General features: G+C 45.1%; 2 protein-coding genes across 3 annotated transcripts; one reads left to right on the top strand and one right to left on the bottom strand.

The window, feature by feature from the left end:
* Positions 1–426: 426 nt before the first annotated feature.
* RNF185 (ring finger protein 185) lies at positions 427–18,431 on the bottom strand. Of its 2 annotated transcripts, none has more exons than XM_083590714.1 (7): positions 18,005–18,431; positions 12,012–12,226; positions 10,308–10,326; positions 8,959–9,071; positions 7,376–7,430; positions 5,173–5,290; positions 427–3,408 (listed from the first exon to the last, which is right to left on the bottom strand). In XM_083590714.1, the coding sequence occupies exons 2-7, from the start codon at positions 12,182–12,184 to the stop codon at positions 3,311–3,313; spliced, it is 576 nt and encodes a 191-aa protein (XP_083446840.1). In that variant the 5' UTR covers positions 12,185–12,226; positions 18,005–18,431; the 3' UTR covers positions 427–3,310. The 2 variants fall into 2 exon arrangements, with proteins under 2 accessions (XP_083446840.1, XP_083446841.1); XM_083590715.1 differs by lacking the exon at positions 18,005–18,431 and adding an exon at positions 15,140–15,263.
* Positions 18,432–18,972: 541 nt separating this feature from the next.
* Positions 18,973–24,955, top strand: LOC310751300 (protein CUSTOS). The gene is made up of 6 exons (XM_083590592.1): positions 18,973–19,228; positions 19,879–19,924; positions 20,640–20,738; positions 21,643–21,716; positions 23,277–23,370; positions 23,780–24,955. Exons 1-6 carry the CDS (start codon positions 19,084–19,086, stop codon positions 24,132–24,134), a joined length of 813 nt encoding a protein of 270 aa, XP_083446718.1. The 5' UTR covers positions 18,973–19,083; the 3' UTR covers positions 24,135–24,955.

Genomic DNA, 24,955 nt, shown 5'->3' with positions numbered 1-24,955 from the left:
TAAGCCGCTTCTGGCGAACCAGAGCAGCGCACAGAAACGCCGTTTACCTTCCCGCCGGAGCGGTACCTATTTATCTACTTGCACTTTGACGTGCTTTCGAACTGCTAGGTTGGCAGGAGCAGGGAACGAGCAACAGGAGCTCACCCCGTTGCAGGGATTTGAACCGCTGACCTTCTGATCGGCAAGTCCTAGGCTCTGTGGTTTAACCCACAGCGCCACCTGCGTCCCACCATTGTGATAGTACCAAGGTGCATATGAGTAACAACATTATTACGCTGATTAGACTTAAGAGATCCCAAATATCAGCAGTTGTATAAGCAGAGCCTTTACTTCAAACAATATGGCTGACTTACCTCTTCAGCAACATTCCTATGGCTGCAGATGACTAAATGACAGTAACAAGAAGAATTCCACGCAGGCATAAGGTAATGTAAAAATGTGTTTATTCTAAATTACTTTCACAACAGTGAAAATTAGTGAATCACAATGGTGTTGCACAGTGGTGCCATCTTTTGCTAACCATAGGCCAGGTACAATCAATACATGATTTTTTGGGGGGGAAGGGGGAGAGAGAAAGAATACAAATACAAAAAAAAAGCACAGCAGGGGAAAGGGGAACTCCAGAGGCCATTTCAAACCCGCAAGTAAAATATGACATTCCAGAGGGGAAGCCGTGTTTGTATGTAGAAATCCAAACAGCAGAGTGTTTTTCTGGCACCTTAAAAAGCAGGATAGACTGCAAAATCTTCTGCCCCCATTAAAGACAACTCCAACAGATGCAGGCAACAGAGTGTGGCTGCAGAGTCCATGAAAGCTTACACTACAATAAACTTGCTGGTCTTTAAGATGCCACAAGACCCTTTGCTGTTTCAGGAAAATATGGAGACTGGACCGTTTGAACATTAAGTATACAACCCACAAGAGCCATTATCAGTGGGACTCACCCCAATCCAGCACCTTCTGAATCAGGCTAGGTACTTTTGTGGTCACCTTGGTTGACAGATCCCCTTCTGCTCAGGTAGCAGCTGGCAAAAATATAATACTCCACATGTTTAAAAGGTCCAAGGCAGTTAAATCTGCTTTAATATTTTTAATCCATATTGAACATCTCAATTTTCTCTTTCCCGATTGCCACAGATTTTATTTATTTTTTTTAAAAAAAGCTTTACAGCAAACCGTTTAACAAGATAGCTTTCAGAAGGGCAGCTTTAGTTCCATGGTACTCATTTTCATGAACTGTAAAAAGAAGGAAATGCCAGAGATCCCTTATATATTATGATGGTATTCACTTTACCTTATCAACAGTAGGTGGCACCATCTTTCCCCTCAACAAAACAAATCTAAGCTATGCAGGTTCTAGGAGGCAGCAGAGGTTACAGACTTTTTTATGTCGCTGACAGGCCCTTGAGCACTTTTTGGAAAACCATTGACAGAAGGATTTTACATTTTAAAAAAAGGGAAACGCTCTCACTGTGACTACTGGGGATGCAAGGTCATCCATCCCGGTTTCTACTGTGGGAATGACTGGTTTTTACTATGCTATCAGACCTTAGTCAAAAAAAAGAAGCCCCCTTATGCAATTTGTTCTTTTCAGTATTGCTGGCTGTGATTTGTTAAGCAACTCATAAAAAATTGCTGCTACAGAAATTGGGAAAGGAGTAAGGAGAAAAAAACGAGATCAAAAGCATTGCAAAACAAGAAAGAAACCCAGGAGTCTTTGAGAAGAGACCCTTAGGATTTACAAGAAAGTGTGAGGTCAAGGAGCGAGAAAGGTTCATTTTTGGTCCTGTGAATCTCCCAGGATTCAGCAGCAACAGTTTTAAAGCAATATTCCCAGGCTTCTTCCACTCCTGCAAAGGAATCCCTTGTGTAAATAGTTCAGATCCATTTAAGTGGGATGCTCTTCCATGTGGGTCCCACTGCAACGAAGAAGACAGCTCCCCCAACCTGGTGCTCTCCTGAGATTTTGGATTACAAATGTGGGGAACCCTTGGCTCTCCAGATGCTGTTGAACAAGAATTCCCATCATCCCTGGCCATTGGTGATATGCATTGTGGCTAAGAGGGGCCGCAGGTCCCCCACTCCCGGACTACAACATATGGAGAGACAACAAGGCTGGGAAAGGTGGAAACCAGAGCATGGCTCTGATTTGTTTTAACGGGGCTTGTGTAGGAGAGCTTCCTGCTGGCTCATGCTCATGATTGACATTTCAAAATATTTTCTTTGGTCATCTGAAAAAGCTCACACACTAACTAATGACCCCTTGGAGCTTGAGAACAAACCCCTAAGTTAGGCTGTTACTCTCACTATGCAGAAACTCTTATGGGGGAAGAACAAAATGCTCAAAAGAAGATTGTCCTCCATTTTTCCCAAACCAACCATTCCAAGAAGTTGGGGGACGGGGAGACGACAATGTTGGATTCATCTCAGGAAGGAGCAAATGAGTGTCAATGACTACAGTAACCAGAACTGTCTATATCCAAATTAAGAGCTGAAAGCTGTTATACAAGTTTTAGGAAAACAACACTGCTTTCATCCATGCGGAAGTGTGCTGTGCAACAAGCCCAGAGGGGACCCCTCTGGTGTCCAACATCCCCACCCCCAGCCCTGAGATGAGAGAACCTGCCCCATCTGGTTCCAGGAAGTTTAGGTATTTTATTCTTTCAGGGTGAGAGAGTCTCTTATCCCTTAACTTGTTTAAATATCCCTGGGAAAAAGTCAGCCAGGGGGGAAACAGCAGGAAGAGAATACTCCTAAGGTGACCTCACCTGCCGCCTGATGGTCTTCCCAAGTTGTACTCACATAAGAAGACAATTTCCAGGAGCAAGTTGGGTTTCAGTCAATCTATGCAACTGGATTCTGAAGCGGTAGGTCCATTGATCTCCTTCCCTTCAGTGCTGTTGGGTTGCAAGGCTCATCTGAGAAACAGGGCAAGTGTTTCCATGCCTGGCCTTGCCACCCACTCTCCCTCCAGGGCCAGCACCTGGTTTAATGGCTTGGCACATGATTTCAAACAATGCTCCCTCTTGGCATGTGGAGCTCAAAGCTAGGTTCACAGCCTTAGCCAGTTACCTGTTGCGTGACACATGGCTGGACTTTAGAATGCTTTTAAAGAGAGACCTTTAATTCCATTTACTCTGGCGTAATAAGCAAGAGTCCTCCTCCCACTGCAGCAGACATCGGGGCTTGCGGGAGCCCATGAGCTATGGAACCAGACACCGAGAGGCTGGCAGTGGGGCACGGAGAAGAAGAAGCAGTCGTCTGTGACCAGTTCGGAGCCCCACAAACCATGGTACAATACAGGGCAAGGTTAAGCGATCAAGAGCCAGAACATGATCACCAGGGCCACAAACAGGAAGAGGCGGGACAGGAACTGTTCGTCCACATACTGGGGAGTCCCTGGAACCGCTGGGAAGACAGAAAGAAAAGGGAACCTCTCTCAGCAAACAAAAGCAGTGCATTTCCAGATCCAATAGCAGAAAAGCATGGAATCAGCCGCCATTCTGCATCTTCATTATAAGACTTCCCTAGGCCCTTTCAACTGTCCCAAGTAATCTGAAGGATTGCTTGAACCCATATCAACAATGGCAGCCTTCCTCATTTGCTCACTGCCTCAGTTAGTGAAAATGGCAGGCGTGACAGGACCTTTTCAGTGGTAGCACCCTGGATCTGCAGTTTGCTGCCTGTCAACATTCAAAAGATCAGCACACTGCAGGCCTCTGAAAAGGCTCTGAAGACTCTGTTTCACCAAACAATACATTATATTTTTGCTCTGTGAAATGGATAAACCGGGTTGTTTTGGTTCTGGGTTGTGTATGTGTTTTATTATTACTGGATCATTTCACTTTTATAGTGGCTCAGAATTTGCTGAAACGTTGTGTTTTGTACTGCTGTTACATCTGGAAATGTATATTACATAAGCCACCCTGGGGAACTTTGCTCAGAAAGCCAGCCTGTGATTTAAATAATAATAATAATAATAATAATAATAATAATAATAATAGTGATATCCCCTATTGGGACACAGGTGGCACTGTGGGTTAAACCACAGAGCCTAGGACTTGCCGATCAGAAGGTCAGCGGTTCAAATCCCTGCAACGGGGTGAGCTCCTGTTGCTCGTTCCCTGCTCCTGCCAACCTAGCAGTTCGAAAGCAAGTCAAAGTGCAAGTAGATAAATAGGTACCGCTCTGGCGGGAAGGTAAACGGCGTTTCCGTGTGCTGCTCTGGTTCGCCAGAAGTGGCTTAGTCATGCTGGCCACATGACCTGGAAGCTGTACGCCGGCTCCCTCGGCCAATAAAGCGAGATGAGCGCCGCAACCCCAGAGTCGGCCACGACTAGACCTAATGGTCAGGAGTCCCTTTACCATTACTAGTGATGTCCCCACATCTTGTATTGTTGTGACTCCCTGCATATAGCCAGAGCTAAGAAGGACAAGGCAACAGCCGCAGTGTCCATGAAAAAAGCAGAAAGGTGATCAAGTAAGGATAGTGCGCCTGTCACTGAAAACACCCAGCACATTTCAAGTTGAAAGCGTTGGTTTTAAGAAGTCTCTGTTAGCAAATGGCAGAGTAAAAAATTAATTCTTAAGTAGTACAAACCCACAAGGGTTTTCAGATTTGCTTTCAAATCTTGACATAAGAGACAGGAAACTTAATATATTCGGTGGTGGACATGAAATACATTTACGTCAAAGGCCACCGAAGCCCCAAAGTTATGTCAAAGGCTTTGGCTCATGAACAAAGGAGGGGGCCTGCTCAGGATTCAGGGCCACCGAAAGTGACTCAACTGGCTTTACTTCATATAGAGAGCACTGATGCTAATCAGCTTGGAGGCTGTTCCTTACAAACTACCAGTGAGAATCACTTCACGGGTGAACTGCTAAGCAGAAATGTATTGTTCTCACTTTGTACTTCAAAAGCAAAACAAAAATGGAACAGAAGATAAGCAGCACTCATCTGATTGAAGTTTTAAAAACAGAATAGCTTATCTGTATTTAAAGGGTTCTAAACAAATGAAACATCAGGACTTACCCCTGGTTACACAAACAGCAACGTAAGTACAATGGACAAGTGCCAGCTTTTTTTTTATCTGTCAGTCCTATAATTATGGTGAGTGCAACCAATGATTTGCTGGCTTGCTAGGGCTTTTTTTATTCGAAAGTGCTCCTTACCTGGGGGAGGCCGACCGTCGTTTATGTTGAATGCTGTAGCGAATATACCAAAAGGAAATGCCCCAATTCCAAACGACATTTGAAAGCCTCCATCGCCAAACCCAAAACCCTGGAAGCCCTGGGAAGAACCACAAATGGGGGAGGGAATAATGAAACCTTCCAAGCATGCTAGTTTACGAAGTGAAATGCTGACCTGTTTGCCTTCTCTATGATTTACTATGACTGGCCCCTGGCTGTGTGCCATGATTTACACACACCCACACCCACACCCTCACACACACACCCGCACCTCTCTCATGAGCCCAAAGTGTCCCCTCACAGAAGAGCCTGCTCACTGTATCTCTGCACAATTTCCTGCTCTCACCTCTTTCCACTTAGCCTCTGATGGGGAGGAGGGCAACTCTTCATTATCTCTGATTCAGGGACGTCTGGATTGCCCTGTCACTTCTGAGGCAGAGATGCAGCAAGACACCTGCTCTTAGAGACCATTATCTCTCTGCATCTTTATAAATTACAAGGCCTGCCAAGAGAAGCCGCAACACAGGCAGAAACATAGGGACCCAGCTCCTTTTCTTCTTACTACACTCTGAAAGGAATCCTTTCTGAGGTGGAGGAGTTTATTTCCAATTTAAATCCAGAAAATAAGTGTGACACACCTATCAAGAATGTGGGAAACATTGCACCAAGATTACACCAGCCTTCCACAACCAGGAGCCTTCCAGATAGTCTTGGACTACAATTCCCATCAGCCTCAGCATCATATATGCTGGCTGGGGTTGATGGGAGTTGCAGTCCAATGAGAGAACTTGCCACAGCTGAGCCCCTCTCTCTCTTCACGTGGGACAGGCCACATGGCTTGTACTACCAGCTGCTGGCCACCTGATCAGAGACGGGGCATTCTGTGCTGATCCTCAAGGCCATGCCAGTAGAGCAGAATGCAAGCAAGGCCTTTTTGCTCCATCAGTCTTAGTGCTGGCAGCAGCATCTGCTAAAAAGGTGCTCTCAAGTTCAGCTGCTGATTTAATAAGGCACCACCAACTCTGCAGGGAGTGCGGAGAAAAGAAAAAAGGCTTCTTAATGACACCCAACAGAGCTGTTTGTTTGAAGCAATGAGGCCCACAGGTAGACCCTGGAGGCTCCAAGCTGCCTTGCATGGAAAAATGCAATTATTTCATCAGGTCAGGTGTGCTCCCCAACTTCATGCTAGGAAATTCTGCAGCCTGTCCAATTTATTTATTTATAACCCCCATGTCTACACACACTGTATGTTTACGCATATCAATCTTCATTCCCCAGTAGCACAGACTTATTGGAGACCAACTATAATCAGAGGCTGTTTACATACATGGTCCCCACAGGCTTTCAAAATCCACATTTTTATAAAATCCTACAAAAAGGAAACATGGTTACTAAGAGCCAGTGTGGTGCAGTGTTTTCAGCATCCAAGTAAGAGACCTTAGGAGGCCAGGGTTCAAACCGTTGTTCAGCCATGAGGCTCACTGAGTGAGCTCTGGCCATTTACTCTCTCTGCTTAACCTACCTCACAGGATTGTTGTGTGGATGAGGAAGAGTGGGACAGCTGATCAGTGCTGTCTTCAAGTCCCACTTTTGGCAGGAATCGGCTTTGTTCAGGACCTCCGGTTGGGAGCTCTCAAGCAGAATCAATCCCAGCGACACTGAATTTAAGAACTGTGTTTGCCAAGAAACTATTCGGAGCACATTTTAAGGCTTCCAGTTGTTTCTTTGTGGCTGTATTTTTACTTGCTCCAGACCTGATGCAATATATTATGACATGTGAGGCGGAAGGGTGTGGCTTGAGGGAAAACAGCCTCATGGGCCAAATTAGGTCCACGGGCTGGAGGTTCCTGACCACAGGGCTAAAAGCATGTACAAGGGGCCAACAGGGGCCCAGAGGAGAAGGAAGATCATTCTCCAACCCAAGGAAAAGTATGGGAGAGTGGCAGGTCACCCAGTCTACTGTCTCCTGTAGGTTTGCCCTGTCAGGCTGGCTGGGGCTGATAGGAGCTGTAGTCCAAGACATCTGGAAGGCACCAGACAGAACAAGGCTGTTCTGATGCTTTGGTTTAAGCTTGTACATTGCTCTTCATAGCCCTAAGGGTGAGCAATATGCCTTTTTGTCTCGTTTGTACTTCTGGGAGATACAGAAGTAACCCCCAAAGGCTGCAAATCGTAGCTTACTCACCCCTCTGTTTTCCGGCTCAGGTCTCTGGCCTTGAGGCCGTGGTGGTGTCTTCTCTCTGCAAGAGACAATTCATTCAGTCAAGCCCAGCCCAGCTCTGGTCAACTCTGGGACCTGATGAACACCAGTCCTGGACCCCAGAGCTCCTTTCTTTCCTTCCACTGCATTCCAGCCATGGGCGGGGGTGGCAGCTGAGAAGTGTTTCAGTGTCTATCTTCCTCTTTAATTGCTGGCCTGTGTTGAAACTCTTATCATTATTATTTGAGAGAGAGAGTGTATGTGTTGCACCACCAGTGTAACCATCACAGACTGTAAGAGGTTGGAGACCTTTCACAACAGTGGAATAAAGGAAGCTACTTGACATCAAGTCAAACCATTGCTCCACCTAGCTCAGTATGGTCTACTCTGACTGGCAGCAGCTCTTCGGGGTTTAAGGCAGGAAGTATTTTCCCAGCCCTCCCTGGAAAGGCCACTGGGGATTGAACCTGGGACTTTTAGTATGAAAAGCAGATGTTCTACCACTGAGTGACAGCCCGTCACTATACTGAGTCAGACCACTGACCCATTCAACTCAGTATTGCCTACCCTGACTGACAGCAGATCTCCAGAGTTTCAGGAAGGAATCTTTCCCCAGATTCCCTTGCATTTGAGGCAAGGGGGCAGCAGCTGGGTGATGGAGCTGCAAATGACTATCAGACTTCGATAAGCTGGTAATTAATAATAATAATAATAATAATAATAATAATAATAATAATAATAATAATATACATCACCCATCTAGCTGGGTTGCCCCAGTCACTCTGGGAGGCTTCCAACGCACATAAAAACATAATCAAACATTAAAAATTTCTCGATACAGGGCTGCATTCAGATGTCTTCTAAAAGTTGTATAGTTATTTATCTCCCTGACATCTGATGGGAGGGCGTTGCCCAGTTCTCATGCTCTAATCAGCCTTGTCTATCAGCCTGCAGTGAAGGGGAATAGCGAAGTTCTCGTACACAAGCAAATACTCCAATTCCAGCTCCCATTACTTCCTCAGGTTAACAAATGAAACTAAATAGTTTTAATTGGATTTTGGATTAATGTGCAACTAATTGTTGCTGTTCTCAAATTGATGGTGTTATTATCTTCCTTAGTGGGTTATGCAAAGTACCATTCTATATAATGCTTTTTTTAATAGTGTAGTACACTAGGGGACATTGGGGATGAGTTTATGGAACCAAGCGGGTGGCAGCCCAGAAAGGTTTGGGAACCACTGCTACAGGCAGTTCAAGCAGGGAGATTTTAAAAGATACTACAGATGGGTGAAGGCTTTGGAGGCATTTGGCAACAACATCACCTAAACTCTCCACGTTCACTTCTGCAAATCCCACTCCATAAGGGCTTGTGGCTCCCACAGAACAAATGCTGTTTTTGTAACACAGGCATGGGGCACCTTTGGCTCTCCTGATGTTGCTGAATTACAACTCCCATCATCCCTGGCCATGCTTCCTGTGGGCCAGTGGGAGCTGTAGTTCAGCAACACCTGGAAGGCCACAGGTTCCGCACCCCTACAGCTGTAGGGAATGGCTTCCAACATTCTTACCTGGGGTCCTGCTGTCCGGTGCTGCCCCTTCCGTAAAGTGGGATGACCTTGTCGCGGCTGATACCTGCTTTACATACAGGACACACCTGCCGATTGGGCCTGGTCTCTAACCACTGGAAAGGCAGGAAAGAACGAACAAACCTGAGCAAGAGACTAGAGATGTGCCTTGCATGAAGCACACAGGACTCATTGTGCAATTCCCTTCCTAGAGAGGCTAGACTGGCCCCTTCCTTATTATCTTTCCATCAGCAGGCCAAAGCCTCCCAGTTCAGAAAGGCCTTTGGAAACAAGGTGCAATCAGTATTTTAATGCTGGTTCTGAAAGTGATTTATTTTATTTTAAATATGGTTTTTAACTAGTTTGTTTTCATCCCTTTGTGTTTTAGAACGAGGTTTGTAAAATGCTGTAAGTCTCCTTGAACCAAATTTGGGAGAAAGGTGGGATTTAAATACATTAACGAATCAGAATCAGAATACCACCACCGAAAGCATATGCTAAGTGTCATCGCGTGTGCCATTCACAAAATCTCCTGGGCACAAGGAATCATCTCCACCCCTCCGCCACTGCCAAACATCTTCTCATGCTTTCAGCACTTTGGGACCATTTTTACTGCATGGTTTTGTGGCAGCAATTTCCCAATCTGGTGCCCTTTAGATAGTTCATTCCAGCCAGCATGTACTTCAACTCCCCAGCATTGTACAGCTGTGCTGGCTGAGGCCAGTGGGACCTGGAATCTACAGCATCTGGAGGGCCCCAGGCTGACAAAGGCTATTGTGTGGCATGCAGACTCTTCTACCACTTTTGTGGCCTGACCCACACTTTTTGCTCGGCATCCTTTAACATACAACAGGCCACAACTCTTGCCTCAGGCCTTTAAGCTGCACACTAACATATGGCCTCTCCCACCCCAGTATTTGGAAGTTAGTGCAGAGCACAGAGATGGAAACTCCTCCCTTTTGCTAGTGACAAAAGTGGGTGACACTGACGTAACCTCATTTTCATATTGATACTGACCTACCTTTACAGAGGTGTTGCACCAAGAGAATGTACAAAAGTGCTCTGAACACTCAGCCACCTTGCAGATACTTATTATTTATCTGAGCCATCTCACTGAAACCAATAGAAGCTTCCAACAACGAACAATCACCCCCACAGAAAAAGCTGCAGATTACAAACTATTGCATCCAAACGGTTATTAGCAGATTGGGTTGCCCTAGAGATCTCTGGTGCACAGGCACCATTTAGAAACTGAAAGGGATATTGCACCTTCTCAGTTCCCCCAGAGAGCTGAGGGGTTGACTGAGCAAGAGGAGCTGATGAAAGACAAAGCAAAAGAAAAGCTGCCTTACCTGGTGTAAACAAGGCCAACTGTTGAGAATCCCAGAATGATTTGTTCACAGGGCAGGAGGAGAGCAGTGGTGGAGGCAGGGGAGAAAAGGGAGAGAGATCAAAATACACTGAGCAAGCAATAGACTGGAATCCAGCCCTGCCGGTTCCACAGTTGGGTATTAAAACAATAATATTTAAGTAAGAAAGCAGCTAGGGGTGGTTTTTTTAAAAAAAATTGCTTCACTTCCAGATAATACAATTTGCTTCTCTTCTAGGTAGTACCAAGCCTTATGCAGTTGAGGGAGTTGGATATGGTTAGCCTGGATAAGACTGAGATATGATATGAAAGCCATCTTCAAATATCCAAAGTGCTGTCGCAACGTTGCATGGAAGATGGAGCAAGCTTGCATTATCCTGTTCCAGAGGGTGGGACCCGATCCAATGGATTCAAATTACAAGGAAGGTTAGACCAAGTAAACATTAGGAAGAACTTTCTGGCAATAAGGGTTGTTCGATAGTGGAACAGGCTCCTTCGGAAGGTGGTGGACTCTCCTTCACTGGAGGTTTTTAAACAGAGGTTGGTGGCAGTCTGTCAGGGGTTCTTTGGCATTCCTGCATTGCACTCAGATGGCAACTGGCCAGCCGGCAGATTTCCCCAGTGCATCAGAAATTCCTGTTCATGCATTATTTTATTTTAAGTAATGATAGGAATGGAGGGAGAAGGAAAATCTGGCTTATACAGCTGTCCTGGACATACACTCTGAAATGGGCAGGAGGCAGAGGGGTGGAGAGAATAATCCCAACTTTACCTAGAGGCAGCTGAGCTTTACATTCAAGCAGCCTCAGAAAAAGAAGAACCCAACACAGTGAAACTGGAGTATGCAAATGGAGCATGAACTAACAGGACCACACAAGGGTATTTTGGGCTGAAAGTTGTTTCCGCACAGGCGTGGCAGCATCTAGAACTGGCTTCCCACCAGCGCTGTGGAAAAGCAAGCCAAAGGCCTTCCTCAACCTGGCGTCCCCTCCATACGACGACTTAGCCAGTGTTCAGGGACAATGGGAGTTATGTTCCCAACAAGAATAATGATGATGATGATTTTTCCATAGCTGCTTTGTCTTATGGCCGATTTTATCATATGTGTTTGAATACACGTTCATTCACCACTTAGGGAATTCTATATTAAACAGTTTATACATTCACAATCAAATAAGTAAAACAGCAAAACTGCACTCATGCCAGTCCCCAGGCTCTGCCACCCTCAAGGTTTACCACAGCACTGAGGGCAGGGCTCTCTAGGTAAAGGTGTGTCACTAGAAAAGCAGGTCTTACAGTGGCTCTCATTGAGTTCCATGAACAAGTGCATCCAAGAGCACAGCAGGGGCCTGATCCTAGCACACCTGACATCACTGTGCCCACAACTGCACCCCTTTCATACACCCTCATGGGATTAAATGGCTGCCATTCATTCCTATGGGAAGAAAGCAAAGAGCCGCATGTGGGGAACTGAACTTCACAACTAACACCTGGCTTGCAGGGGCACTGCCAAGGAGAGAGATGAGTGAGGGGCACACACAGGGGTGGGAGCGGAGAAGCAGCATTTGTTTGAGGGTTTTTTTTTTAAAAAAAACCCACATAAACCTTTCTAACATTTATGTAGGCAACTCAAGCGCTTGGCGTAGAAAGCAGATGGACAACTGGCCAAGAGCACCAGGATACTGACCAGAAGAGGTGCCCGCATAGGCTGATCACAGCATCCTTGGCCGTATCCAAACAGATGTTGCACTCGAAAGTGCTGTCCTGGCTTGCCCCGTCCCCACTGCTGCTGTTGCCACTGGTCCCGCCAGCATTGTTGCTTTCGGTGGAGGTAGAAGCTGCTGGCCCTTTGCTGGCCATTCTTGTCACACCCAGTCAGGAAATTTTTAATGCAATTGAACTCTGAGAAAGAAAGAAAGAAAGAAAGAAAGAAAGAAAGAAAGAGAGAGAGAGAGAGAGAGAGAATTTAGGGGACGCCATTATATTATTTCCCTAATCCAGACCCAAGGAGGAGATGGTGGCACTACCGTATGTCTCCAACCTGGCATCCTCCACAGGTTTTAGAGTAAAGCTGGGCTGGCTGGTGCTGAAGTACAAAACACCTGGAGGGCACCAGATTGAGGAAAATGATACTCTATAGCGTTTATTTTTGTACAGTGAAAGCCCTCAGGCCATTTTTTATCGTAGTCCAGAGAAATCTTGGGCAAGCTGAGCAACAACCTGGTTTTAATATACCCTCATGACTGGCACTGATGGGACCAGAGCAATCTCTAGGCCTCCCAGTGAGTTCCCTGCTTGTTTCTTTTAACCGAGCCCCACAATATTTAGCATAGCAGTTTACAAACACTCCCTGAAATTCAGTGCATGATAATATTAATACATCCAAAGCTTTTTTTGGTTTTTAAATTCATGGCACTTCCCAGTGGGCTTGGCACAGCTAAGGCTGAGGATGGGTTTAACAAAGATGCATGAATGCACAGCAGAAGACCTTTGAGCATTAAACAGAATATGCTAAAAAAAACTTTTTAAAGAGGTTTCTTTCTCAATTGGTATTCATTCAGTTAATCTTAAGATCCTTCATTTCCAACTTAACAAAATCCACAGACGAGCCACCATATGTTTACAACTCAGGGTGTAAAAGCAATATACTGGCCCACTTATTGCAACAACATCCACCCTAACATTCAATTCAAAAGCTAAAAACAACCACCAACAATTAGCAAAGACAAAACCATTGATTTCATTTGGCAGCTCCATGTTTTATGCATGAAAAAAATGACAGCAATTTAAACTGAGGAATCATTTACACTTTAACCAACTACTCAATGAATTTATTAAAATTCAAAGGTATCAAAGAAAACACAACCTGGAATTTAACAAACAGGACCCTCCCACTCATTGTTCAAAGAAAGGTTCTCCCTCTCATTCCTGCCATGTCAACAAACCAAAACATTATAAACATGGGTGTTCTTGAAAACTCAGCTCACCAATTATAATTTATCTGCTGGCAAATGATTAATCAAACTTTCGTAGATTACCCTACTAATCAAAGCTTACAGTGCTTGTAAAACCCAGCAGTGTGTAAGCAGCTGAGAAGTCCACTTCTTACACAAGGGGAACCCCGTCTTAATACACTATGCAGCTCTTCCAAAAACAGAATCCCCTCCCTGCTATCTTATCATTTTGCCTCGCTTACCTGAAGCGAATTCAGCCCCTCTCTGCTTCCTTTCCTTGCAAAAACGCCAAAGGAGAAAGCACGAGTATTGAACCGGGACCTTATCCGCATCGCCACTTGGCTCCTGTGAAATGGTGTTTTTTGCATAGGGGAATGCAGCTCCACAGTAGATCCACATCACCAGAACTTGGCAAGTGGGAAAGAGGAGGCACCTATTTCAACAGAACTCTTTTCATTCAGTTACATCATTTTGCAGGGGGCTCCCAAAGGGCAGCCTTGCAATCAGCTAGCAAGCTTTAATAGATGCAGCTTCTGAGCTCTACAGATTTTTCAGTAGTTCAGCCACTGCTAGTAAAATCATGCATGCATTTCAAATGAAAAACAGTGGCAAAACACACACACACCTTTATTAAGCCTGGCACTTCTCATGAAACATTAAGCTGCAAGCTTATGAACGTTCTAGTGGTTTCCTGCTTTGGAGAAAAGTTATCTAATCTGGACGTTACCCATTTATATAGGTGTCTGAACCCAGGATATACATACACCTTGCTTTACATGTTGACTTCTCGAGGCTCTATTTCCCATTCTACTATACTGCCATGGACCTTTGCTCCAGTTTTGCAATTCTCAGCCATCCTGAGCCTTCAAGCCACTTTGAAAGCACAATCCTATCTATGCTTATTTGGAAGTAACCCCAGTGTGTTCAATGGAATTACTCCATAGTAAATATGTTTATGATTTTTATTTAAATAGTCTTTAAATATTGTATAAGAATTGTAACAAAGTCTGGTCATCTGTGACCACAAAATCTTTTGAATTAATTAGGCACAGCTCACTAGAAGCAAACAAGCTAACATCAAAAACAAAACAAAATCAATGCCTGTGGAATAGGGTTGGAAAAATCTCAGGTGGTCACTCATCCAGGCAGCTAAAATTCGTATTTTGACACACATGATTTTTCAAATATTTCTTTGTCTCTTTGCAGGGCTGAACATTAGGGACCCAAAGCATTTTTCCAGACCAGGTGATTAACTGGATAACTTTGGGAGGGGCTGCCCAGATCACCTCAATATGATCTCCTGCACAGATGTTCATTTCGTTTCACGCTCTTAACATACTAGTTCCTAAGAAAATAAAAAAATTGTCCCGTAGCACCTTAGACACCAACTAAGTTTGTTCTTGGTATAAGCTTTCGTGTGCGTATGAAAGCTTATACCAAGAACAAACTTAGCTGGTCTCTAAGGTGCCACTGGATAATTTGGTTTTTTTATATATATTTCGACTGCGTCAGACCAACACGGCTACATACCTGAATCTAGTTCCTAAGAAAACATTTAGCATGCATTATTCCTTTATTCCTGAAAATATATATATCCAATTTAACCTGTTAGATCATGCATGTAAATTATCTCCATGTCTGGAATAGTTCTGCATTAATACATTTATAGTAAAGTCTTTTGACTTCACCCTTAAAGGCACACTCCTCCATTGTCTCCCAAGCCAGACGGATTCCAGAAACAACAAAGTAAGGTCTATATCTGCACATGCCCAAGCATGGTGGTGGTGGTTGTTTTAAAAAGGCAGCCACCATCCTATGTAACTAATTGGGAGTAAACCCTGCTGAACTCAATGGCACTTACTTTTGGGAAAATATTTGTGCCATTTAACTGAGACACACAAAGGCCATTCTTGAAGAAGAATAGAGGAACAACATCAGAAAATTCCACAAGTCAAATACAGCTTCTACCAATAGTCTTTGCAAAAAAATGCTCTGGTTTTGAATGGATAAAAATGAAGAAACACATAGGAATAAATCACCAGCACTTACACAAAATTTATAAACAATCTTAACAATGAACAACACTATTTGAATGGAATTAAGTAAGACCAGTTCACTCAATATTTTTCATGTATCAGTTAAGAGTCTTGCACCATGCCTTAACCAAGATGTAAAGGCCTGGGGCGACCCAAGAGATTCAAGATAACAGAAAATTTTTGCCTATACGGCCTGATACAGGGGGAAATGGAGTCTTTGAGGAACACACAAAAAAACAGCCTTTTAAAAGTTTAGAACTGAAAGCTATGGCTACATGCCATTAAAAAGCATACTGACAGCAATCCTGGCTTGGTTATATTTTGCTGGATATATTGCTAGTCTTTTAATGTTGTAATCTGTTCATTACAAGAAGAGGGTTCATTTTCTGAGCTGCTACTCTATTCTATTTTATTTCAGAATTTATTAGCCACTCTACAATCAGAGAATACCCAAGGGATGCACAGGAATTCAATATAAAACCCAAGAGGGAAAACTGCAGGAAAAAACACTTCAGTCTGATAACATGGAAGTCTACACACTATTCTGAATCCCAAAATCTTTGGTTTTGTTAGGCCTCCCTGTAACTGATCACCACAGGAATGGAGTGAGTGGGGAGGGGCACCTCTCCCCCTCACTCTGCACTACAAGGCAAGAAGTACATTTTAAAGTTTAAAAAGTAAAAGAGGTAGTGTGCTGGGCTAGTCCAGTATCCTGGACTAGGATCATCTGGTCCAGTATCCTGCTTTCAAACATGGTCACCTTGGTGCTTTCAGAAAGGACATGAAGGTGTGTACTTTCCTAAATACCAATAAAGTGTATTTTTTAAAAGAACTTGAAGTTGACAGCTCATCCCCCATACCCTATAGCAACTGATATTCAGAGGTAGATACTTTCCCTGAACATGAACATTTGCTACCATGGCCAATAAACGTCTGCAGACCCCTCCTCCTCCTTGAATGCATCAAATCTTGCAATTCCTGTTGCAGACCATTTACAATCACAGAAATAAGGAGGGTCCAAAAAGAATACATCTCAAGTGTGAAGATTTTGTGTGAGTTTTAATCTGTTTGTAGTTTTTCAATGGTTTTATTTTTAAATGTCTTAAGCAGTTGTTTTTAGCAATCATTTATATATGGAGAGAAAGAGAGTAAACTGCTTTGAGGCATCCCCCCCCCTTTTTTTACAATCAAACAGTATATAGATTCTATAAAACAAATAAAAGCCACAGTGTAAACATGCCAAGTCTTCGGCATGAGACTGCCAGTATACCACAGCAGCTACAGTGTTGGACCAGGACCTGGGAGAGAGACTAAGGTTCAAATCCCACCACAGCCATGAAGCTCACTGGGAGACCTCGGGCCAGTCACTGTCTCTCTAGTCCTAACCTACCTCACAGGGTTGTTGCGAGGATAAAATGGACAAGGGGAGGAACGTGCCAGACACTTAGAGCTCCTTGGAGAAAAGGTAGGATATAATAAAGTCGGACACGACTAAACGACTAAACAACAACAAATAATAAATAACAGCAATACAGTGGTATCTTGGGTTACAGACGCTTCAGGTTACAGACGCTTCAGGTTACAGACTCCGCTAACCCAGAAATAGTACCTCGGGTTAAGAACTTTGCTTCAGGATGATAACAGAAATCGTGCGGTGGCAGCAGGAGGCCCCATTAGCTAAAGTCGTACCTCAGGTTAAGACTAGTTTCAGGTTAAGAACAGACCTCCAGAACGAATTAAGTTCTTAACCCGAGGTACCACTGTAATAATGTTGGGGAAAATAAGGTTCTGTTCGGCTACAACAACAACGTTGGGGAGAATAAGGCTCTACAGTATTCGGCTACAACAACAACAACAACAACGTTGGGGGAAATAAGGCTGTATGGTGGTGCCTCGGGTTAAGTACTTAATTCGTTCCGGAGGTCCGTTCTTAACCTGAAGCACCACTTTAGCTAATGGGGCCTCCTGCTGCCACCGGAGCCCGATTTCTGTTCTTATCCTGAAGCAAAGTTCTTAACCTGAAGCACTATTTCTGGGTTAGCTGAGTGTGTAACCTGAAGCGTATGTAACCCGAGGTACCACTGTATTCGGCTATCCTACCACTGATAGGCTCTCCCTCCTTACCCAGCTGGATTGAGCCAAGCTGGGATCCATAGAGATCCCAGTACAGTGGTACCTCGGGTTACATACGCTTCAGGTTACATACGCTTCAGGTTACATACGCTTCAGGTTACAGTCTCCGCTAACGCAGAAATAGTGCTTCAGGTTAAGAACTTTGCTTCAGGATGAGAACAGAAATCGTGCTCCGGCAGCAGCAGGAGGCCCCATTAGCTAAAGCGGTGCTTCAGGTTAAGAACAGTTTCAGGTTAAGAACGGACCTCCGGAACGAATTAAGTACTTAACCCGAGGTACCACTGTATTCCGTTTCCAACAGCGGTCAGCCAGACGAGCCCCCCGCCCCCGACACTTTACATGAGGGGATGATGAAAGGCAACATACTGAGCCTGACCAGCAGCAGCCTCGACCCCCATACCCCCCACCCCACAGAGAGCAGGAGGCGAGTCGGGAGCCCCGGCACCTGCTCCCAAGGCGGGAATTCTCTCCTGACAGGCCCCCGGCCCGGCCAAGGTCAAGCTCCCCCTTCGCCGACCTCGGGGGGCCTCCCCCTTTGCCTGCTGCGGGGCTCTCACCGGAGTCGGCGCGGGCTCCTCCGGCTGGCGCCTTCCGCCGCTCGCGGCCCTTCGCTCTCTCGAACTCCACCTCCGCCCGAACGGCAACTGTCACCTGATTTCTTCCCCTAGCCGGAAGCCCGGCCCCACAACAGGAAAGGGGGTCCCTTATCCCAAGGGCACACGCCGTCCCCCGGCGCAAAGGGTTCTCCCTGTTGCCCCGGAGGCAGCCGCGACAAAGGTTCCGCCTGCCAAAAGGCCCGCCGCTCTACGGAGGCGGCTGCTTCCTCGAAGCCCGGGCCTAGTTCTGTGAGAAAGGTGGGGCCGAACCCAGGGCCACGTCACTTTAATGTATGGAAATAGACGAGGAGGAGGAGGAGAATGAAGGATTCATGACACGGTGTGGCAGCGTTTGCACTTTGGAACTCCCTGCCTCTTGATGAGGTGGTGCTGCTGCTTCGGAAACCTGCTATACATTTTTGTTTGGGCAAGCCTTAGCAGCGTAAGAGCAACACAGCATGCCATGGAACGTGCCGTGTTATAGTAATGTCATTAAACTAATAACTGGGTGAGACAAATATTGAAATTTATGTGTAGCCAAAAAGTCTGCGAAGTTGAGATGGACATATGCAAGACCTGTGATGAGGCGCCTCAGGCCAGTGGAGAAAAGCAGTGTAGGCACTGGCCACTCAGGCCAGTGGAGAAAACCTTACAATTTCAAAAGACTGAGGAGAAGGGCACCTATGTGATGGATGGACGATCTAAAGCTAACAGCAGGGCTTATATATAACATAAATTAAGCCAAACCCGCCTTTCTTTGTTATTTTTCTTATCACTTTCAGACGGTGAATTAAGTGTTCTGTGCTCTATTCCACACATATGCTGACCAGCCCAATGAAGACATTTAGGGTCGTTTTCTCCATTCAACTGTTTTGGACCACAACTCCCATCAGCCCCAGCCAAGCACAGTAATGCTCCAATCGGACCCAGCATCATCTGGTTATGCTAATGGGAGTTGTAGTCCAATTCCGAGGGCACCGGGCTAGGGATGGGCTGAGCCATGAGGTCTGGACCACAGCCCCCAGGATGCACTGCGACCGATGAGGATTTCCATCATGTCGGCTACCAGGAGAGCCAGCAGCAGCAGCAGCGAGGAGGAGGAGGATTTGGGGCGCCTCCGGGAGGCTGCCTGGGATCCGGTGCTGCAGCGAGCAGCAGCAGCGGCCCTGCTGGTGCCCAAAGGCGGTAGGGAGAGCCCTGAGCGGCAGGCCTGGCAGCACCTTCCTCTCTCTAGATAGAAACTTTAGCCATCCCAAAAAAGCCCTGCAGAAAATCTTTTTGTGTGTGTGCCAGAAATAGGGCTGTATCCAGTTGATCTCTTAAAACCAGGAATGGGGAACCTGCAGCTTCCTTGGACTGCAACCACTGTCATCACTGGCTGGGGCTGATAGGGGCTGGGCGCTCCAAAAGCCAATGGCCACATATACCTGCCTTAGACTGATGGATGGATAAGAAGCCTTTAAAGTCAATTAAAGATTGGCTCGAGGCACGTGACTCAGAACAATGATCCACAAAGGTTTTGATGCTTTTTTGCAGCACCAACAAAAATCTGTCAGAAATCAATCTTTTAGTGTAGCAGCACTTACGCTTTGGAACATCACTGTATTCTTACTCTTCGACACCTGCTAAGAACATTTTCATTTAGGCAAGCCTACCTCAATATCTAGAACGCTGGTGTGTTTTTAGTTTGTTGCTGGTTTTAATTTTTTAAATAATTGCTTTTGCTAATAATTTTGTTGCATTATTCTTTTTGTAAACTGCTTTTGTAAAGGGCTCACTAATGAATTTGAAATAACTTCGCTTGCATGTTGGGCCTAATTGTTAACTTTTTGCAGGTAACTTTAAGAAGAGCAAGTTGCCATCCGCTGAACTTAGCATCAGGTAACTTTGCTTTTTTGAAAGTTTACTGAGCATTGTGTTCTGTTCTACTAGAAACTAAAATTTGAGCTACATAGCCATAAGAATCATGTGGTACATTGCCACTTATGTGACGGTTTGGTTCCAGGGGTCTGCATGCAAAGGCAAAATTGTGCAAAATCAAGAACCCCTGGTAATAAAGTTTTTATTGAGGATAAAGATATATAATAAGAACAAGGGAATACTCTATTCCAAGGAAATACACTGTTCCACAACCGTTTCCATTCTTTTTGACATGTTTTAGTCCCAAGAGGCTCTCACCAGGCATGCTGGTCTAAATGCATCCCTGAGTCCTCTGCCAGAAAGTTGGCCATAATTCTAGGTTTAATTATGCTTTTCTCCAATTTACCCAGGGGTAGGATAGCAGAACTGTACTTACCTAGATCTTAAAACAAAAACAAAAACAAAAAACCCTAGGTGAGTTATAAGTCTGTTTCTCATACCTCCGTGTCATGTATTGGACAACCTGAATTGGTGCCAAATGTGTTTATATAAGATCTTTGGTCTCTCTGCTTGGCATTCTCACTGAGGCCATAACCCAGATCTTTCATACTGCACATCCCTCTGGCTGGCTCATTACAGTTTTCAAGATTTGATTCCAGCTGCTTCTTTTCAAGGCAAAGGGAACTGTTTGCTACAAACTTCCAAGATAATTTAGTAGTTTGTTCTCTTTAAACAGAGAGAAGGTCTCTGATCACGGGCAAGATGGGAATGAGCTGCAGACCACTCCAGAATTCCGAGCTCATGTTGCAAAGAAATTGGGAGCAATTTTGGACAGGTATATGTTCTCAAAGGTGTGACATTGATGCTCCTTGAGCCCTTCCCTCAGATAAAAGTGGGTTCATATTTTTTGGAGAGTTCTAAGTAGAAATTGCTTTGGTGCAGGAATTCTTAAGGACACATCCAGTGCTCCAGATTAAAGGCAGATGGTAAAGCACTGGCATAGCATGACCATGAATTTTAAAAACCATTTTCAAAGCCAGCCCCAAGTTTAATGCACTTCAGTCATCCAGGTCATAGATAACTAGCATATTAAGGAACAAATAAAAAGCTTTTTAAAAAAGCAACTTTGTAAAATTAAATAAAAGCACCTGTCTTAGAACACAAATTCCTGTCTTTTTTACTTTTGTTTGAGGGAGGAAGGGAGGGGCAGGTCATGCAATCACAGGCATGCTAATATCCTGGACTAAAAATTACTTCCACTCCAGGCGAGAGGGAAAAATAGCTATGAAAGAAACCAGGAAGTTCCATCTCTGGGCAGCTGTGACTTCATCTAGAATTTACTGTCTCTGTGGGTATTATTGCTGCTTCCTGGTCAATCCTAGCTGACTGCAGCAGGGAGTTTCCCCAAAACAGGTGGGTGGAATAATGCCTGCACATTTCAGCTCTGGTTTTACAATCACAGAATTACAGAACTGGAAGGGTTCCAAAGGGACATCTAGTCCAACCCCCTACAATGCAGGAATCAGAGCTAAAGACTTCTTCTTTAAAAACAAAAACAAAAAACAAGCATGATAATGAAAACTGGGAATCTGGACTGGCAAATGAGTACCAGATTGTCTGGCCAAAACCTAACCAACCAATGAGTCTCCTAGGCTTGCTGTATCATTTGTGTCATGCCAGTATTTTAACATGACCCCTGGTTTCCCTTATCGTTGTGCAAATGTAATTCTTTCTTTTAGCTCCATTACTATTTTGAAGCATTCTCCAGGACCTGCACAGGACAATTTGCAGTCCTCAGAGACTGAAGACGATGGTGAGTGGGTTCTCTGCATAATCAAAAATGCTTTATACCAACTTAAGTGTTGCTTTGATTCTGTTGGGATACTGCCAGGGAGATAAAGGCCATCACTGCCTCCACGTCGTCTCCGGATGTCCATCGATCTCCCGTAGACACGCAGTATCAGCAATTAGCGACATGAGCTCCAGAAAATAGCTTCCCACATTGCTGGGCTGATGCACGCTCTATCAGCAGAATTCACACAGCGAAAGATGCACAGCAGGAGAGCATTTTTCCAAGTTTATTCAGCGTTGGTCAGAACAAAGAAAAACATGACTGCCTGCTTGCGTGTTCAAGCACAGAGAGAAAATGAAAGCAACAGAAAACATAAACATCCTGTGAACAGGAAATGCGCAGACTCTGTGACTCACATAGCCTGCTCCCTTTTAAGGTGGAACGGAAATATCCTAACAGATTCTGTGTGTATATGCATTCTAAACTTGCTGTGTCAGGAACTCTGGAGTTTGAAGCAAGGACCTTGGGGCCTGAGGCTGTGTATCCTCAAACCTCAAATATTTTATTGTTAGGTTTTTGTGTTTATTAGTCACATTTTTGTAGTTGGGTGTCTCAAAGCAACTTCCACAATAATAACAGAAAGAACTAATACATTAAAACCAAGTAGGAAAACAACAATACCCCCAAACTAAAATACTAACCCAGCAATATATTTTAAAAGAACAAGTCCTTTCCTGCCCCGCTTAAAGGATGAGCACAAATCTCGTTAAGTACCTTCCCAATCAAAAATTAAAAAGGCTTGGTAAACAAGTGTCTTCTTGCCTGTTGCCTAAAGACAGACAACAATGGCACCAGGCATTCTTCCCTGGTAAGACCATTCCAAAGGTAGGGAGCCACCACTGAAAAGGCCAGTTCTGTGCCACCACCCTCCATGCCGCAGAAGATTTGGCCTCTGATGGCAAACACAGTACTCTGTGAAACACACTTCAGGCACAGTAAGGGATAGGTATATGCAACACCAGGCTCTCAGAATGACAGGCAGTTTGGTGAGGCCTGGTAGAATTCCAAGAAGCCATACCTGCTGCCCTGCTGGTTAACAGAGCGAGGCCCACTTGCACTCCCAGCCTCTTGCTCCAATACAGTGGTACCTCTGGATGCGAACGGGATCCATTCCGGAGCCCCGTTCGCATCCTGAGCAGAACGCAACCCGCGTGTGCAGGTCGCAATTCGCCACTTCTGCGCATGACATCATTTTGAGCGTCTGCGCGAGCGGCGAAACCCGGAAGTAACCCATTCCATTACTTCAGGGTTGCCACGGAATGCAACCTGAAAACGCTCAGCCTGAAGCGTCTTTAACCCTAGGTATGACTGTAGTCTTTATTATTATTTTTATTATTTATTAACTTTATATACTGTCTTTCATCCGAGGACCACAAGGTGGCTCACAGCACAAAAATACAAAACGAAAACACAAAATGCCTTGTTGGGTTGGATAACTTGCACTCCTACATGCCCTTTGGATATGCGGTCCTGGTCTGAGGGTGCCCTAATAACTTCCCCGCTTTTCTTCCAATATCTTAGGCTTCCGCCTCTTCTCCTCATCAGTGCCAGGAGACTGTGGGGAGCCAGAAGCTCAGGCTGCGGGAAGGCGGCGGCCACGGTACTGCAGCTCCAGGTGAGTTGTTGCTCTGGCAGGTGTGCATGATAGAGGTGGAACTGGCCAGCCTGGCAGCTGGCTTGGAGGCTGCAGCTGATGGCAGGACTCATCTCTGATGGGGAGGTCCAGCATTTTACACATGTTGCAGCAGGGGTTGGGGATCCCAGGCCACCCACCCCGCTGTGTCCAACCCTTGCGATGCTCCCAAGGCTACCCCCTCCCTTCCCCAGCACTTGTGATTTCCAGGTGTGTCAATAGTGATTCATTTATAATAAGCATGGCTGGTAGTCATCCATACCCCTCTTCTCTGTGAATTGGTCTGATCCTCTTTTTAAAGCCATCTTAAGTTGGTGGCCGCTGCTTCATATTGCAGGAGCGAATTCCAAGGTTTTAACTCTACCACCAATTTGCCTGTAACTCTTTCCAGCGAGCAGGACAGTGACGAAGAATGGCAGAGGTGCCAGGAAGCCACGGTGACAGCAGCAGACATCCTGAAACATAGCGGCCTCCCAGCGGCGCTCCAGAATTCCAGCCAGGACCACCACTGCCCGGCCACGGAGCCCAGCCAGAAGAAGAAGAGGAGGAAAAAGAAGGTAAAAATGAATGGAGAGAACAGCAATGAGCAGGAGGCCAGAGAAGGAGCACATCATGGGACTGAAGGGCCCTCGGGCTTCGATGGAGCAAGCAGGAGAGGAGAGAACGCGAGTATGGAGGATATGGCAGTAATGAAGAAGAGGAAGAAGAAAACGAAAAAGAGGAAAGTGGAAATAAGGATGGAGTGATGTTTTACTGACACTTGTTACTAGGAAGAGTTACCTGATGTGGCTCTTGATTGGTCTGGCCTGCATTTAAGGAAACACAGTTGTTGAATTTTATATTTTACGGAATCAAAGAACTTAGTTTGGCACTCCCTGCCGCAAGGGATGCTCTGTAAAAACGCAGAGGGAGCCCCCCATGTTACAGAGAATGAGGACTTGTTGGAGCTGCTTACTGGACTGCTCAGGTGGGGCCAGTGGGTGGATAAGACATCCGTGGATGGCTCTCCTGGGTCCCATTTTTTTTTCTTGGGTCTGCACAGCTTGTGACCTCCCAGGCTGTCCACTAGGCATGGATCTAGTTGTCCCAAGTGCTCGACAACTCTCTCTCCTTTTATATTCTCAAGCCACAAAACCAAGAGGTTCATTGGGGCCCCTGCTCAGCTCAGCTGCCCCGTGTGGCCAGTGAGCTATGATCGACTTGGTGGGCAGGCTGAACAGAGGTCGTTGTTGTTGTCAAACACTGATAATGGCAGTGGATGGGTGCCTTCCTGTCAGGCATGTCAGTTTGATGCAGACTGATTCCATCTCCCCTGTAATGTCGTCTCAGGGATATTTCTTCTTTTAATAATAATAATATTTTTTATTGATTTTCTTTTTCTCATAATAAATATCCAATATCAATAACATTCATTTTCCAATTTCCCCCCTCCCTATTGACTTCCCTCGGCTTCCATTTCTGGTTTATTACGTCAAATGTTACATTCTGCTGTTTGTATATAGTACTATGTTGTCACATTATTAAATTTCTTGTTCTCTGTAAATAAAGTTGTAAATGTTTATTTAAA

This window comes from Podarcis filfolensis, assembly GCF_964270895.1.
Source record: "Podarcis filfolensis genome assembly, chromosome: 16".
Taxonomy (NCBI): domain Eukaryota; kingdom Metazoa; phylum Chordata; class Lepidosauria; order Squamata; family Lacertidae; genus Podarcis; species Podarcis filfolensis.
Note: the sequence above shows the minus strand (reverse complement) of the source record. Positions and strands in the feature narration are given on the sequence as shown.